Source organism: Sinohyriopsis cumingii, chromosome 15 (assembly GCF_028554795.1).
Source record: "Sinohyriopsis cumingii isolate HCF-2022 chromosome 15, ASM2855479v2, whole genome shotgun sequence".
Lineage (NCBI taxonomy): Eukaryota > Metazoa > Mollusca > Bivalvia > Unionida > Unionidae > Sinohyriopsis > Sinohyriopsis cumingii.
In genome coordinates this window covers 136716816-136732975 of record NC_142975.1, presented here as the reverse complement: position 1 = coordinate 136732975, position 16160 = coordinate 136716816, and the positions used below count along the sequence as shown (strand labels likewise).

The window sequence follows — 16160 nt, the reverse complement described above, 5'->3', positions numbered from 1 at the left end:
TCGACGCCATAGCCGAAGACACAAGGCAAAACAATCGACGCCATAGCCGAAGACACAAGGCAAAACAATCGACGCCATAGCCGAAGACACAAGGCAAAACAATCGACGCCATAGCCGAAGACACAAGGCAAAACAATCGACGCCATAGCCGAAGACACAAGGCAAAACAATCGACGCCATAGCCGAAGACACAAGGCAAAACAATCGACGCCATAGCCGAAGACACAAGGCAAAACAATCGACGCCATAGCCGAAGACACAAGGCAAAACAATCGACGCCATAGCCGAAGACACAAGGCAAAACAATCGACGCCATAGCCGAAGACACAAGGCAAAACAATCGACGCCATAGCCGAAGACACAAGGCAAAACAATCGACGCCATAGCCGAAGACACAAGGCAAAACAATCGACGCCATAGCCGAAGACACAAGGCAAAACAATCGACGCCATAGCCGAAGACACAAGGCAAAACAATCGACGCCATAGCCGAAGACACAAGGCAAAACAATCGACGCCATAGCCGAAGACACAAGGCAAAACAATCGACGCCATAGTTGATTATGATGTTGTAGGGTTTAACGCCATTTTTCAGCACACGATAGGCTTTACATGGCGGCCAGTATTAATGTTGGAGGAAGAACCCGGGAAATCCCCAGAAAGAACCACCGACCCTCGAGAAGCTACTGTCAAGCTTTCTCACATACCCACATTGGCCGAATCCGAGATTCGAACCCACGCAGACAGGTGAGATGGCAGTGATCCGTAACGGAGAGCGCTTTAGACCACTCGGCCACTCGGGGCCCCAATGTCATGGTTGAAGACACATTTCCAAACATTGTGTCATAGTTGAAGACACATGTCCCAACATTCAATGTCATCGTTGAAGACACATGTCCAAACATTCAATGTCATAGGTGAAAACACATATCCAAACATCCAATGTCATACTTGAAGACACATATCCAAATATAAGACGACATAGTTGAAGACACATATCCAAGCATTCAATGTCATAGTTGAAGACACATGTCCAAACATTCAATGTCATAGTTGAAGACACATGTCCAAACATTCAATGTCATAGTTGAAGACACGTGTCCAAATATTCACTGTCATAGTTGAAGACACATGTCCAAACATTCAATGTCATCGTTGAAGACACATGTCCAAACATTCAATGTCATAGTTGAAAACACATGTCCAAACATTCAATGTCATAGTTGAAAACATATGTCCAAACATTCAATGTCATAGTTGAAAACATATGTCCAAACATTCAATGTCATAGTTGAAAACATATGTCCAAACATTCAATGTCATAGTTGAAAACATATGTCCAAACATTCAATGTCATAGTTGAAAACATATGTCCAAACATTCAATGTCATAGTTGAAGACACATGTCCAAATATAACAACGACACAGGTGAAGACACTTATCCAAGCATTCAATGTCATAGTTAAAGACACTTATCCAAGCATTCAATGTCATAGTTAAAGACACTTATCCAAGCATTCAATGTCAGTTAAAGACACTTATCCAAGCATTCAATGTCATAGTTAAAGACACATGTCCAAACATTCAATGTCATAGTTGAAGACACATGTCCAAATATAACAACGACACAGGTGAAGACACTTATCCAAGCATTCAATGTCATAGTTAAAGACACTTATCCAAGCATTCAATGTCATAGTTAAAGACACTTATCCAAGCATTCAATGTCATAGTTAAAGACACTTATCCAAGCATTCAATGTCATAGTTAAAGACACTTATCCAAGCATTCAATGTCATAGTTAAAGACACTTATCCAAGCATTCAATGTCATAGTTAAAGACACATGTCCAAACATTCAATGTCATAGTTGAAGACACATGTCCAAATATAACGACACAGGTGAAGACACTTATCCAAGCATTCAATGTCATAGTTAAAGACACATGTCCAAACATTCGATGTCATAGTTGAAAACACATATCCAAACACTCAATGTCATAGTTGAAGATATGTGCCCAAATATAAAATGACATAGCTTAAGACACATGTCCAAACATTCAATGTCATAGTTGAAGACACATGTCCAAATATACAATACAAGGTCTTCGCAGATTCTGTGACTAAGTGTGGCTGGAGTATGTCACGATTCTATGGTCAAAAACTAATTAACAGAAAGAAGCAAAATCAACAAGTTTTAATAAAATTATCAAATAATTTAATTATCAAAGTTATAAAACAAAAATTAAAGAGGTACTTTCGGTATTATGAATTGATTCCAATATGATATTTTCTTTAAAGTTCTGTTAAAGTCCAAGAGAATCAAATGTTCTGTATAAATTTCAGATCCATGAATGTACTGGTCCGCCAATAGTTCAGAGTGTCAAAATAGCGTTGTCCATAACCCTTTTTAATAATTAACAATAGTCCTGGAATAATATTGTAGTCTAATGAGCACTTTGTAGTTCAACTGAATAATTTAAACAAATATTTCTTCTCAAACAATATCCAAGCATATTATACAATACATCTGCATACTTGATGTTACAACAAAAACACAATAAATAAGAATGAGAAAATTGTCCAGCCTTAGCTGTTTATATACAGGCGTAAGAGGTAAAAAACGCATTTCGTACCTACTCCTGTGCGACAGATTGGTAAAAGAACCCAAATGATTTAACCAACCTGACCAACCTGTCGGATGGGAAACAACCGCAAACTTGTCATCATGTTTACTGCTACTAGTGTCATTAGATACCGTAAAAAGACTCAACGATCTCTGATTTTTATTTTACATTTTGTTTATGAAAGAATGGGATTGTGATCACTAAATACAATAATCGGAAAAGTAGCTGAATTAATATACACTTCAAAGTGTTGTAAAGCCAAAATTAAAGCCAAGTTATCCTTCTCGATAGCGGAATAATTTCTCTGGTTCTTGTTTAATTTGTAGAGAAATAAGTACACTGGATGATTCACACCAATTTAGTCTTTTTGAATTACTACGCCACCAATCCCTACATCACTTGCATAAACTGGCATCTTAGATGATTGGTTGAAATCAGGAGCTGTATGAAATGGTTAACCTTTAAGTAAAGCCTTTAATTTATTGATTGCATACTGACATTTGTTAAATCAAAAACACTTGTTTCTTTTTCTTACTCAAAAATTAGTCAGGGATTTAGCAATTATGGAAAAATGTGAGCAAAGTTTCCAATAATATCCAGCCATACCTAAAAATTGCATCAGTTGCTTATAGGCACAGGAGAATTCAGAAATAACTTTAACCGTAGCTTTTCTGAGTTCTTTCTGTTTTATATTATTTATAATGGAATGTTTAATTGTTTTAAAGAATTTATATTCATTTGTATTTATGGTAATTATTATTGGAAAAGAAGAATCTGCAACCAACTAAATGTTTAGATTTAATGTGGAAATAAAATATTCTTTAAGTAATAAAGAATAATGTTAGTAACCTATTCCAAATTTGTATTTCATTTTAAATTTAGTAAAATATCTTCAAAATGATTGTTGCATTAATCACAACTATTGAATTTTATACTATTTAACTATCATGAAGTTAATCGAGATTTAGCTATATGTATCATATTCTAAAAATGCAGAAATGATACAAATGTATGGAGTTGGTAAGCTCGAAGGAAAGGTGTATTGTTACATATATTTCGTGTATTTTAAATATAATGGCTTCTAGCTGTACCTCTAGAATTTAGTATTTTATATATATATATATTATTTAAATAAAGTTCGTTCGTCGAGGAATCAGAAGGACTCTGTCTGTATTTTCTTACAGCATCCCGTACCACCGCATCGACATATTCCCTAAGGTGTAGTCGTACCTACACCGTTATGAGTGACACCTCTTTCAAGAGATCCTGAACTCTATTTCCTCTCTCTCTCTCTTACCATGGGCAAAGACATTTCTTATAAGTAATTCCTTCTCATAGCAAGAAATGTGAAGAAGGTTATGATATGAAAAAATCATTTCATAACACATATATTCTATCTGTAATTATTATTTTTATCATCGTGAGCAGTGCGTCCTCAGCCATTTAACAACGCCATCATCAGCAAGCTGCTGAACCTGCAGTCCAGCGAGGAACTTTGTCAGTGGACAGTTGTTCACAATGTGTGACACGGTCTGAGGAGCTCCACAGCAACAGGAAGAGTTAGTGGCCTGACCCCATCGGACAAGGTTGACTGCATAACGATCCTGTCCTGTCCGAGAGCGGTTCAGTGTGGTCCACATACGCCGTGGAAGGTTGAAGCCAGGAGGGCAGACAGATGGCTCAGTTACGAGGGAGTGGTTTACAACATCTGTTGACGACCATTCGACACTCCATCTTTAATAAACACGATCTTCAAAGTGGTGACAAGATAAGCCAGTCAAATGCATGTACACCGCATAAATATGTATGGATCTCGATCATTATCGAACTAGTCCGAGATTTGGATGATACAATGATGAAATTGCATCTGAAATATGGATACCAGTGTGATAACAAGCAATTGCTAACAGAAGGATGACTCTGAATGGATGTGGGTTTATACCATAAACTCACTTGACCTTATGAAATCGAAAGCTTAAAAATATTTCAAAATCCAAACAATCCTTTGTTCTCATAGAACTGCAGGTAAAACTGACTTGCAGCCGGCAACGTCTTTGGTGTCGAACAAATGAGATTCTTTCCCTTTTGAATCGGTGGTGTAATTTCATACATTGCTATTTTAGCCTCGTGACAGTTCGTAAATTTAGTAAATGTCTCAAATTTGTATACCGTATTACTCGCTTCTAAGTAGAGTAAAACTGCAGACAACAACGATCCTGATCTGCCATACATAATGTGCCTGCAGATTATGGTCTTTGTTGTTTGTTCTATTGATTATTCCTAACAAACTGCATAGACCCATACCTGAGGCGCATTATACGAAAGCTGTTCTGGTTCTTTGCAGTTTGCAATTCGTTAGGTCTTGAAAGCGAAACCAGACGGTATATACAAGTGCAGTACTTACAACAAATCAAACATTGTCTACTGTCCTAAATAAACGGTGTGCACTTTTATTGTTCAGTTTATTACACACGTATTTATGTAATAAATAACCAAAATTGTTTATATAATATCGTTTATTCATAAAACAATCAACACTGATTTTATATATTGTTATTATCCTTCTTTCCTTATTAATTAACCCATCATTTTGATGACATCAAAGACAAAATGTGACAACTGAATCTCAAATGATGTAAACTCTCCAAATGGGTATGTTTCCTTCACTAATGTTCACAAATAAATGTTCTCTTGCCCAGGAAATACAAATGTATGCTCGTGTTGGTTCAAGATCTTGATTCTCACTTCGATAATGGGTATAAATGCAAAGAATAAAGTGTTGCAATTGAACTTGGAACAATAGGCTTTTATATAGGTGTCTGAACTACGTTAACATAATTGTATAACTTGGTGTCATAAATAAAAATGAAAACCCTGCGTTATACTTAGAATAATAGGCTTTCCCTTCGTGTGTCACTTGCGTCAATCTACAATCAAAATCAACTACTTATGAAAACAGAAATACACTATACGCTCTTCAATAACACTATGAGCTAACTGGCACAGAGCTTACAGAAATGAGTCTCCCTTCACACAAATAAGAAAGGTTATACAACAAAGTTTAATTATATCCCGGGGGGCAGGGTGGGGGTGGTATATGTGTTACATCGCTACTTTAGATATCAGCCCAAGGTATGGGAAAAGCATGTTTTTTTTAAGTAATTCCATCACATAACATATACTTCGATAAGATCAATAGCAATAGACGCAGTTTTAAAATCCTTATTTTATATTTGATCCCATTTAGTACAGTGTGGCAGATTACCTATCAGATGAACCACCAGTACATATGATGAATGACTGAACGAGTCTGGTATTTCCATGATGATGTAGTAAAAAAAAATATATAAAAAATTGCAAAAATGTTACACAAATTCTTTTTCACTGAAACAATTACACATAATTTCAATATTTAAAGTGGCTAATATCTATTAAAAAATTATATTCTTCCTCGAGAGCTCTGTGTGTCTTAGGCCATGTTCCCATCCGGGGGGTGTCGACTACGACCGGCAAAAGCTGCATTAGGTTTCATGGTGTCCAGAGCGCGGCCAATGTCCCCATTCACGGACACAAGCAGGTTTGTCAGCCAGCCGCCATCATTGTTGAATCCCATAGTTAGCATCTGATGCAGAGCTTCGCTGATCTTGGGGTCTGAAAGGAAGAAAAAGACAAAATATGTTTAAAAGTAATGCTGATGCTTTGGTAAAAGGTCAACCAACCAATAAATTTTAACAGAAGACATGGAAACAAAATACATTAACATAAAAATACATCATATGAAAATTTTGTGGATATTTCAAACATTTTGTAAATAGACGAAGTCATTCCGGTGCCAAGTATCAATCTATTATATTTGAAAATGTCTCACATTTTACATCACCCTCACCTTGCGCTATAAAATGTAGGTCAGTTTTCGCCCGATTTTTAACAGCTTCTCATTAAAAGGAAAAATATATTTATTTGATATGCACACACTCACCTGGATGAAGGGGAAGAACATAAGTTTCCTCTGGAGGGGCAGAGGACGGGGTCTCCGTATCTATATTGCTGATCGCTGGGTTGATGCTCACCATCGTCCAGCCGTCATCTTTGGGACCGGAAGTTGGCCTTGGTTCAGGGTGCTGAGTATCCTAAATGGACGAAATATACGACTGTTGATGTGAAAATCAAAGTAATAATATACTTTAAATGATTTTTTATTTATAAATAAAACAATTTTGGTTTCATGATTTCGTTCCGACATGAATTTTCTTTGTTCCTCGTTCTCGAAAGGTCTTCAGTTTCAAGAATTCGCTACTGAATATTGAACATTCTTTGGAATCGGATATTGTTCTTCTGCTTTTGGCGTTATGATTTCTTTATTGAACGTTATCTGATATGTCAATGATTTACGCTGACGAGCAATGAATCAAAGTCTGAGATGAACCAAGAAACGTATACAACGCACGGACAAAGGAAATCCCAAACCATCAGAGAAAGATAAATAAAAAGAAAGAAGAAGAAAAAAACACTGGAAGATAATTATCAATATTTCACTTGTAAAACATACTTTATTCAGTAAATGACACAAAGAAAAATAAACTAACAAGAGAAATAAATCGGTGATTACAAATCATTGCTTGCCTTTATTGTGAGGAAGTTCTTTTCTTTTTAAGAATACGAATACTATCTATGAATAGACATTATGCACACCACCCGCAATGTTTACAAATCCTTTATGTAGATAACTGAAATTTTTTGCACAGCAAACATTACTTCTTCATTCAGCCACAGTGACCTTGACCTTTGACATTTTGATTCCAAATTCAGTAGGTTACATCCTTACACCAATAGCAACCCACCCGCAAAGTTTGTTGACAGCAGACGATGGAAAACTCTAGTTATTGTGCTAAAACCATATTTCCTATCAGCCACTGTGACACTGACCTTTTACCTTTGACCCAGAAGTCGATATGCAAGCCATCCACAAACCTTGGTAACTACAGTTTGCAAATAATTCAAATTATTGTGTGAAAATCGTTGTCATTATTTCACTCACTATGACCTTCATCTTTGATCTTTTCCGTCCGAAAACGAAAGGGTTCTTCCTTACTGCAAGTGAAGCCATCCAGAAAGTCTGGTATGTGTCGATGGTCGGCAGTTACTGAGCTCAAACCAAATTAATGTCAGATGAATGGACAAACGCAGAGCATAATAACACTTCGCTTGATGACGGGTTCATAAAAAGCAATTCAACAATCATAACAAATGAACTTACTATCATCATGGGCGAAGCTGGTTGCTTCTCAGACTCTCTGATTAATTCCGTTTCCATGGACTTCGTAGCATCATCTTTTGATTTCTCTCCTGAAGCAAATGATGCCGACTTGGTGACCGATGGTTCCTCGCTCTTTGCGTCTTTTTCACCCTTCTGTTTCCATGGGCACCCAGTACTCGTGCCGTGGTCATGATATCCGCGCCCTGTGCATCTACCATTACCGGCATGTCCACCTTTGTCACCCTTACCGCATCTGTGGCGACGACCGTGGTGCTCTACGTCAACAGAAACATCTATGCCTAAAATCGAGAATACAAAACTGCATAATGCTCGAGCTCCAACCCAACTTTAGACACAACGGATACCTTGTGGAAACAATGACAACGCGCGAAATACGGAAATGGTCGGACAGAATACGTTCAAAAGACGCTTACATTATGCATCAAACTGAAGTTATGCTTGTTTTCACCTTTACAGTCGATGCGCTATCCGAAAAAAGTATTTACTCGTGACGAATGCATTGAGCTTTTAATGAAACATTGAATGAAATACTGAAATAATATAACAATTACTTCTACATAAAGGTCTAATGATATGTTTAAATTTAATACAAATTCAATATTTCATCAAACTTTTCCCATAATATACACATCAGCAAATGACTGTCAAGAAATCATGTATAGAATACATGATTGCATAACGCTTGAACTCCGCCCTAAGAACATCCTTTCGGCATGACATCTAATGTTCTGAAAAAAAGTTCAGTCTTAATGCATTGCAAAAATACATGCATCGCAGTAAAAGTCCTTTTTTTCTTAAAGAAAAGAAAAACATTCTGACACGTAATGCACTCTTGTATAACACGATAACTAGCATCATGACATTGGCTTGTCACGATCACGTGCTTTAGTATTTTTAAACACGAAGTACCCAAATGTTTCACGCTTCATAGCGTGAGTTCACATATAACAACAATTCGTTTTCTTCAAGCACTTTAGGCACACTGGATATTTTGCGGAAACAATGACTACATGAGGAAATAAAGACTACATGCGAAATACGCAATTTTTCGGGTAGAACAGGTTCGATATATGCTTTTAATATCCATCACAGGTAAGCTTGCCAATTCTCTTCTTTGTAGTCATTCTGATCACCAAAAAAATATTTATTTTTGATAGATACACTGTCATTTTAATAAACTATTGAATAAAATAATGAAATTATAGAACAGTTATATATTAACGATGTGTCAATATTATGCATGAATTTCACTCTAATTCAATAACTGATCAAACTTTTTCCATAACATACACCAGTAAATGACTGTCCGAGCAACTGGGGGATTTATCAAACCTTTAATGAGCAGTTTCATTGTTTCTTGGATGCTTTGTTGCCGCTTACAAAGAATACTGTATAATTGTTGAAGTTACCTTGTGTGATTAGTTCCATTGGCTATGCTATGAACACGATAAAATAGGTATTTCTATCGCTCTATTGTATTTCTCACACTTATTACGTCATATCGCGCTCGTTACGTCATCTCACGCTCGTATTGTCTTTACAATGATATATAAATTCATTTAAATTATTTGTTGTTGATAAGATAGTATTCTGTTTTAAAAGAGTCTGCATATACCTTTACAACACTTACTATGGCCTCGTGCGACAAAAAAACAGAGACTCTTGTATTCTTAAGAAAGTATGTAAATTAAAAATTAAAGGAAAATAAACAACAAAGAGACAAAGAGAAAAGTATAAACCAGAAGGCCAAGTACTATACGAACTTTACGAGCGAACTATACTGCATCTGTGGAACAAAACGAAGAGAAAGAACCAATATTCACTTTAAAATTATCAAAAGAGGAGGTCGGCTTTTTCAAACCAGTCTAGGAAATATATCAGATACGTACTGTCAAGGAGAGAGAGAGAGAGAGAGAGAGAGAGAGAGAGAGAGAGAGAGAGAAGATGGAGATAGAGAAATTTTCCCGAAATAATATTTCCTTGCGTCTGAGATTTCAGGCTTCTTCAGCTTGAAAAGCACTGCAATATGTGCAGTGTGTGGCAACTAAATAGAAAAAGTTTAAACGTTTAAAACATTATAACGTCACTAAGCATGTGCCATTATCAAGTTAAAATGACGTTATATTCTAAACTGGGACATTGTGATTTACAGACGGGCTAATTTTTATGACTTTGAATGCATTTCTTTACAAGATACTGCATTTGTTTTCGACATTTTCACTCAAGCTTTTGACTTCTGCGCTTACTCATTATATTGCCAACGTGTACGTCTATCCAAAGTGGGATTTGTATCTAGGTTATTTTGTTACTTTTCGAAGTTTGAGATTTTAATAGGTTAAACAGTAGCTGTTGTGACTACCGAATAACTATCTAGCATTTGGAATGCTATTTTTCTAATCCTTGATTTGTTTAGCTTTATTTTAAAGTATACCATTTTTTAACAAATGTGTATCTTTGTACAAACTGAATTACTCATTCAGTGTCTCCCTATGGGATAAACAACAAAAAGTTTCTGTAAGCTGGCTTGCTTTTTTATCTAAAATTTCTTTGACAATTTTCCTCCTGCTTTGTCTTTCTTATGTCAATATATCGGTAAATATTTTATTTATAAAAACTACAAGCAAAATATTTTAGAAACGAGTCTACAAGAATTCAGCACTGTAATGTAAATCACAAATACTTACCGAAAGGGTCCAACATGGCAGCAACAGATTCTCCAACAGTTTTCAAATAGTCTTCTGCCACATTTTCTCCACCTTCACCTTGCTCTTCAGTTTCAGGCTTTTCCGGTTTCTCCCCCTTCTGCGTCTTGGCCGTCTCGGTTTCGTTCTCAGCCGAACATTCAGGACCATTTCCCTTATGCCAGCGTTTCATGAACTTGTGCATCCAGCGACGGAAATGGGGTGGAGGAAAAAACGGCTGGAATTTTGAGAACACAGTTTAAATAAATTTTTAAACGTCAAGGTACTATTAGGCAAAGATTTATAATCTCTGCATGGTAGAATATTTGCTTTGTACAGGTTCGTGATATTCGATACCACTTATCTTTTCAAGCTTTATGTTACAGTTGCTGCTCCCCACAAGGCATAATTCAGTGGAAATTATGTTAATACCAGACTATCACGAAGAGTTTGTAATATAATTTCTATGACCATTTAGATTGCTGTAATGTATCAGCAGGCTATGAGTTACCGCGTATTTATTTAGGTTACTGTTACTCATCAGAGCTGTTTTTAATGGGCCTCGGAAACCTGGGTATTTTTCATGTATGTAACGTACACTCATTCACATCGTTCTAACTTGGCCAATTTCACTCGATTTTTCAGAAGTCTTCATAGTATGGCCAAAAGTGCCTTAGAAATATGTCTGGGAATTTGTATTTTTCATTAACAAGAAGATATTTGTAAAGAAATTGATATGACGATAGTATTCAGTTCGCTAGGCTTTCAAACGTGCGAGGTTCAATGCGGATCTTAGAGAGAAAGATAGTCTTATGTTACGTGTTAAGGCTCGAATAAACAGTAACATAAGAAAGAGTGAAAACAACAAGCTTTGAAAAATATAATAATTTATTTCCCTGGAAAAATACTGTAAAAATTTAAAAATATGAACTTACGGTTTAAGAATCAAATCCAAAAATAATCCAAGAATAATCCACGAATAATATTTTAGAAGTCCTAATAATAAAATGTTCTAATGATTTAAAGTTCGAGTCCCGACGAAGAATCCAAGATGGAAGACGATGACGTATACTGCAACCTGTACTATTTTGAAGTCTACAGTTCCTTTTAGAAACACAATAATTTATCCTCCAGTTTTGGAAATCCCAAATAAAAATTTTAAGAAATGTCTTTGTTCAAGAATTCTATATAAGCACAAAATATTTCCAGAGAAATTAATTAATCTTTTAGAATCCGAAAAATTAAAATAAAACTCAAATATTCAATACTGATCACAACAGAAGAAAACAACTTGACATCAAGTGTTTCAAAGTCCCAAAACTCTAAGAAATGCCTAATTGCGAAATAGATGATCACGTGATCATGTTTACATATAAAAATCACGTAGCCCTGAATGTCCTTGATAAGAACCAATCATTTTACTCCGAGAAACTCGACCCTCAATCAAGGCCAGGAACTAAGTCAAAAATAGAAACAAGTGTTTCTATTATTAGGTATTTATGGAAAGATTCAGGTCAAACTGAATTTTCTGGAAAATATCAAATTCCCAGTAAACAAAATTACATGTAATGAAAATAAAAAGATTCCCAAACCCACAATCAAATCGAATCAAACACAAATTAAATCTAATATAAATTAAATCAAATATACGTAACAATAGCTGAATTAGTCGTTCCTTGCCTTCTATTATAATAAATGGCCTCATGAATTTGAGAAGTATGCCCCGCTTCCGCAAATTAGTACAGTTTACTTTTTTTCAAATCATATTTTTTCCTTGAGCAAATATTAATATTACTGACAGAGAACGTGCAAGTGTGTGGTGAAACCTGAATGAAAATCTGACGATGGATATTTAAGTTTTTAAAGTTCTAAAAATATATTGTCACTCAGTTAATGTTACAACGATATTTTCAATTAAGAATTTAAATATCAAACTTAGATAATGTACAAAATTGAACTTACACCACGTGGCCCTGGTCTATGGGGTCCAAAAGGAAACCCTGCATGAGGAGGATATCCTGTAGGAGGTGGTACACAAAATCCAGTCCCTATAGGGGTTGTTATTTTCATCATATCATGTTCCTTATGGATTCCGTTCTTCTCACAGTTGGAACAAAGGTCATAATCCGGACACGCCATGCACTTGAAACGATTCCCAACGATAGCACCATCACACCCATCGCATACCACTCCTGGGTGAAGTTCAGCCTTAGTACCTTTAGAACTATCATTGGACGCTTTCTCTGGAATATAATTGATAAATATTATTATGAATGAAAGTGTTATAATGATATTCTTTCGAAAGGAAATGCGTCATCAATAATTGTGATTTAAAAGATAATCTGTAACACTTTGCCTTAAACTTTGACGAATTTCAAACATTTTAAAAACCTTGTAGGAAAAGACGTTAGTTTTCTGATTATGACTAAACATTCTTCAATAATTTTAATGTAGCGTATAAGAAGCCTGTTGTAAGGATAATACTAGAAGGCATGTCTATTTTAAGAGAGACGGCAATTGCTCAAAACCAAATGGACTGTTTTGTATTAAGAAACACTTTTACAAGCAGTGATCGAGCCCACAGAAACAAAATCTGGTTACTAAAGAAGCAACAATATCTTGCATTTTCCAACCCAGTTATCGGGGCCCCGAGTGGCCGAGTGGTCTAAAGCGCTCTCCGTTACGGATCACTGCCATCTGTCCTCTGTCTGCGTGGGTTCGAGTCTCAGATTCGGCCAATGTGGATATGTGAGAAAGCTTGCCACTAGCGTCTCGTGGGTCGGTGGTTCTTTCCGGGGTTTTCCCGGGCTCTTCCTCCACCATTAATACTGTCCGCCATGTATAGCCTATCGTGTGCTAAAAAATGGCGTTAAACTTCACAACAACAACAACAAAAGCAACCAACCCAAGCATCCATGTTGTAGGATATACGAGCTCAATAATTAGTAATTTATGACACTTACCAAACACATAGATCTTCAAGAGGTTGTCTTTGACAAAGCCAAGAGTTTCAAGCAATTCTTCATCCGTGGAGAAAGCCACCTGATCTCCATCGGAATCTGCAATGTAATCGATATTCGATTATTATCATCTTACTAAAATCGATCACCGGTCTAACATACCTTACAAGTTGACAATGAGCATAAGCAGGTTTACGTATTATCGCAAGAACCTATCTAAACTATCTCCCAAACTTTATGTCATCCATGAATTTTCTGATATAAATCCATCTAACACATTTTTACAAAAATTGGATGAAAAACATAGTCTCTCTATTTAGAGAAGCAACAAGCTCAACCAATCAGATGTAAGGTACTACAGTAATATTGCATATATTTGAAGTTTGATTAAAAAGTAGATAATAGTGCCTATATTTGAAGTTTAATAAAAATCGGATTACAAACAAGTCAGAACTCATGTGACAATAATTATAACCTTTTAAGTCAACCATATTTCGGCGTTGACGTGTGTGCCGCATAGTTTGCCTATTTTGAAAATAGAGTTGCTTGTATACGATGTATGTGCAGTGAAGAAGACAATGTCTCTCTCTTTTCACCGGTTGTCACATGAGCTCAGACTTGTCTCAGCAGTAAAACTTAGCGAAAATCGCACGTTTCGGAGCCCGTAACTTCAGTTTGGTACAATGCAGAAAAGTCAATCATAGCTTGATGAATAGAAAAATATCTCAGGAGTGAAACAAGCTATATCGTATGGTCGTATGCCTTTAAAGACGGAAATAGCAGAAGGAAATCGACGGTCATGGGTTGGACGAAGTATTTTGGAAGTTACGTACTTTCTCTATTATATATTATGAAAGAGAGGGTCCTATGTCAGAACGGGTCATGGGGGGTAATCTAAGGTATTTTTGTCACTCTGTATGATTTTTATCCCCTTCAGATTATTATTTTTTCTTCTTCTTCTCAACATCATGCTCACGTCGAGCACCTGTGATAACAACATGACCATTTCGTTTATATCTGCTGACATGCCAAACAAACAATCTTACCTTTCCAGTATAGAATGAACCTGCCATGTCGAAGCGAAGGGAAAATATCGGAAATTTTCCTGCACAGGTATTCATAACTGCTTGAAACGTCAGCAGGTACTGAAAATCTGCGAATCTCCTCGTCTTCCGATCCAGACTTTTGTAGAAACGCCTTCACTGTCAGCGACATTCTTCTCAGGATGTTTTGTGAATTACAGGAACCTGTACAGTTATTAGCTTATATATATATGTATGTAAATCACGTTGAAATTTCCTTGTCGTTTCAAATTGTACTGAAACTTTGACTACCAGACAACACTTTTTATACCGAGACTCGCTATTCAGCAATCTCGTGACCACGAATCACTGATAAAAATAATCAACAATTTGTAAACATAGACTTAGTCAAATTCGCCACGCCAGTCAGTTTAATAGCTCGAGTAAATGAGTCACCACATATTGCTTTTGCGTTCTCGTTTCATCTTGGCCATGACGATACCTGTAGGTCATATATATATTATTGTATATGTTGTTACTATATATAGCTCAACAGAACTATTATTGATTGTGTCGTCTCTATTGCGATCATCTAGTAGCGATAAGGTCGTCTCTATTTGCGAACATGTATGTTCCTTTTATAAGCATATAAGATTTCGCTAGGCTAATTGCCAACTAAAGTGGGTCGATGGTTCTCTCTGGGGTTTTCCCCGGGTTCTTCCTCCACCATTTATACTGTCCGCCATGTATAGCCTATCTTGTGCTGAAAAATGGCGTTAAACCCTACAAAAACAACAACAACAAAACAACTGCCATCTAAAGGATATATTGAAACTGAAGAAAAAAAAGTGTCCAAATATAATCAAACATTAATTTCATATTTATGACAAGTTTTCTTAACGTGTTATTGCGTTTTACAACCAAAAAAAGTATTATTTGTCCATAGTTGACATGTCAGTAGGAGACTTGTATATTTCTTGATTTCAGTACAAACTGGATAAGTGAAGATAGATTGATATTGCAAAAAGATGCACAGATTATAAAAATGCTATACTTGCATTCTACTTGCTGTTACGTTGCAAATAGCAAACAGGAGCATAACAAATGGTTACCTATTTGATTTCATTCACTTAAGTCTGGTCCATTATTTAAATATTACAGTGTGAAATAAATTGACATGAAAAAATGCCGGTATTAATCTCTAGCGTACTATATACATGATAACACATCACATGTACATTTCAAAATTATTTGATAAATGATTATTTATTCTTTACAATATAAAACAGTACATGACGTTTTCCTATTGAAAGTATAATTTATGAACTTGAGAAATCGGTACAATTTCAATTTCGAAAGACACTCAAACTACAGAATTTACTGAGACAAACAAATAAAGGTTTAGCCATAAGAGACATTTCATACTGACATACACGTAACCTATAACACTTAGCAAAATCATTTTAATGTATGTGTGGAGATTTTAATGTTCTAATTTTGATGTAACTTTTTAAAAACGAATGGATTTGTATTAGGTTTTTTTAAGGTCATTATAAGATATTTTCATAATTAGTGAAATAAATAAAACGAGAAA

The 16160-nt window shown here is 35.8% G+C and overlaps 1 protein-coding gene across 1 annotated transcript; it reads right to left on the bottom strand.

Annotated features, from left to right (window-relative positions):
• Window positions 1-5123: 5123 nt before the first annotated feature.
• On the bottom strand, window positions 5124-15057 carry LOC149782862 (sequestosome-1-like). The gene is made up of 7 exons (XM_089934396.1): window positions 14591-15057; window positions 13548-13643; window positions 12547-12827; window positions 10588-10822; window positions 7883-8181; window positions 6605-6755; window positions 5124-6276 (listed from the first exon to the last, which is right to left on the bottom strand). The coding sequence occupies exons 1-7, from the start codon at window positions 14757-14759 to the stop codon at window positions 6095-6097; spliced, it is 1413 nt and encodes a 470-aa protein (XP_089790522.1). The 5' UTR covers window positions 14760-15057; the 3' UTR covers window positions 5124-6094.
• Window positions 15058-16160: the final 1103 nt, after the last annotated feature.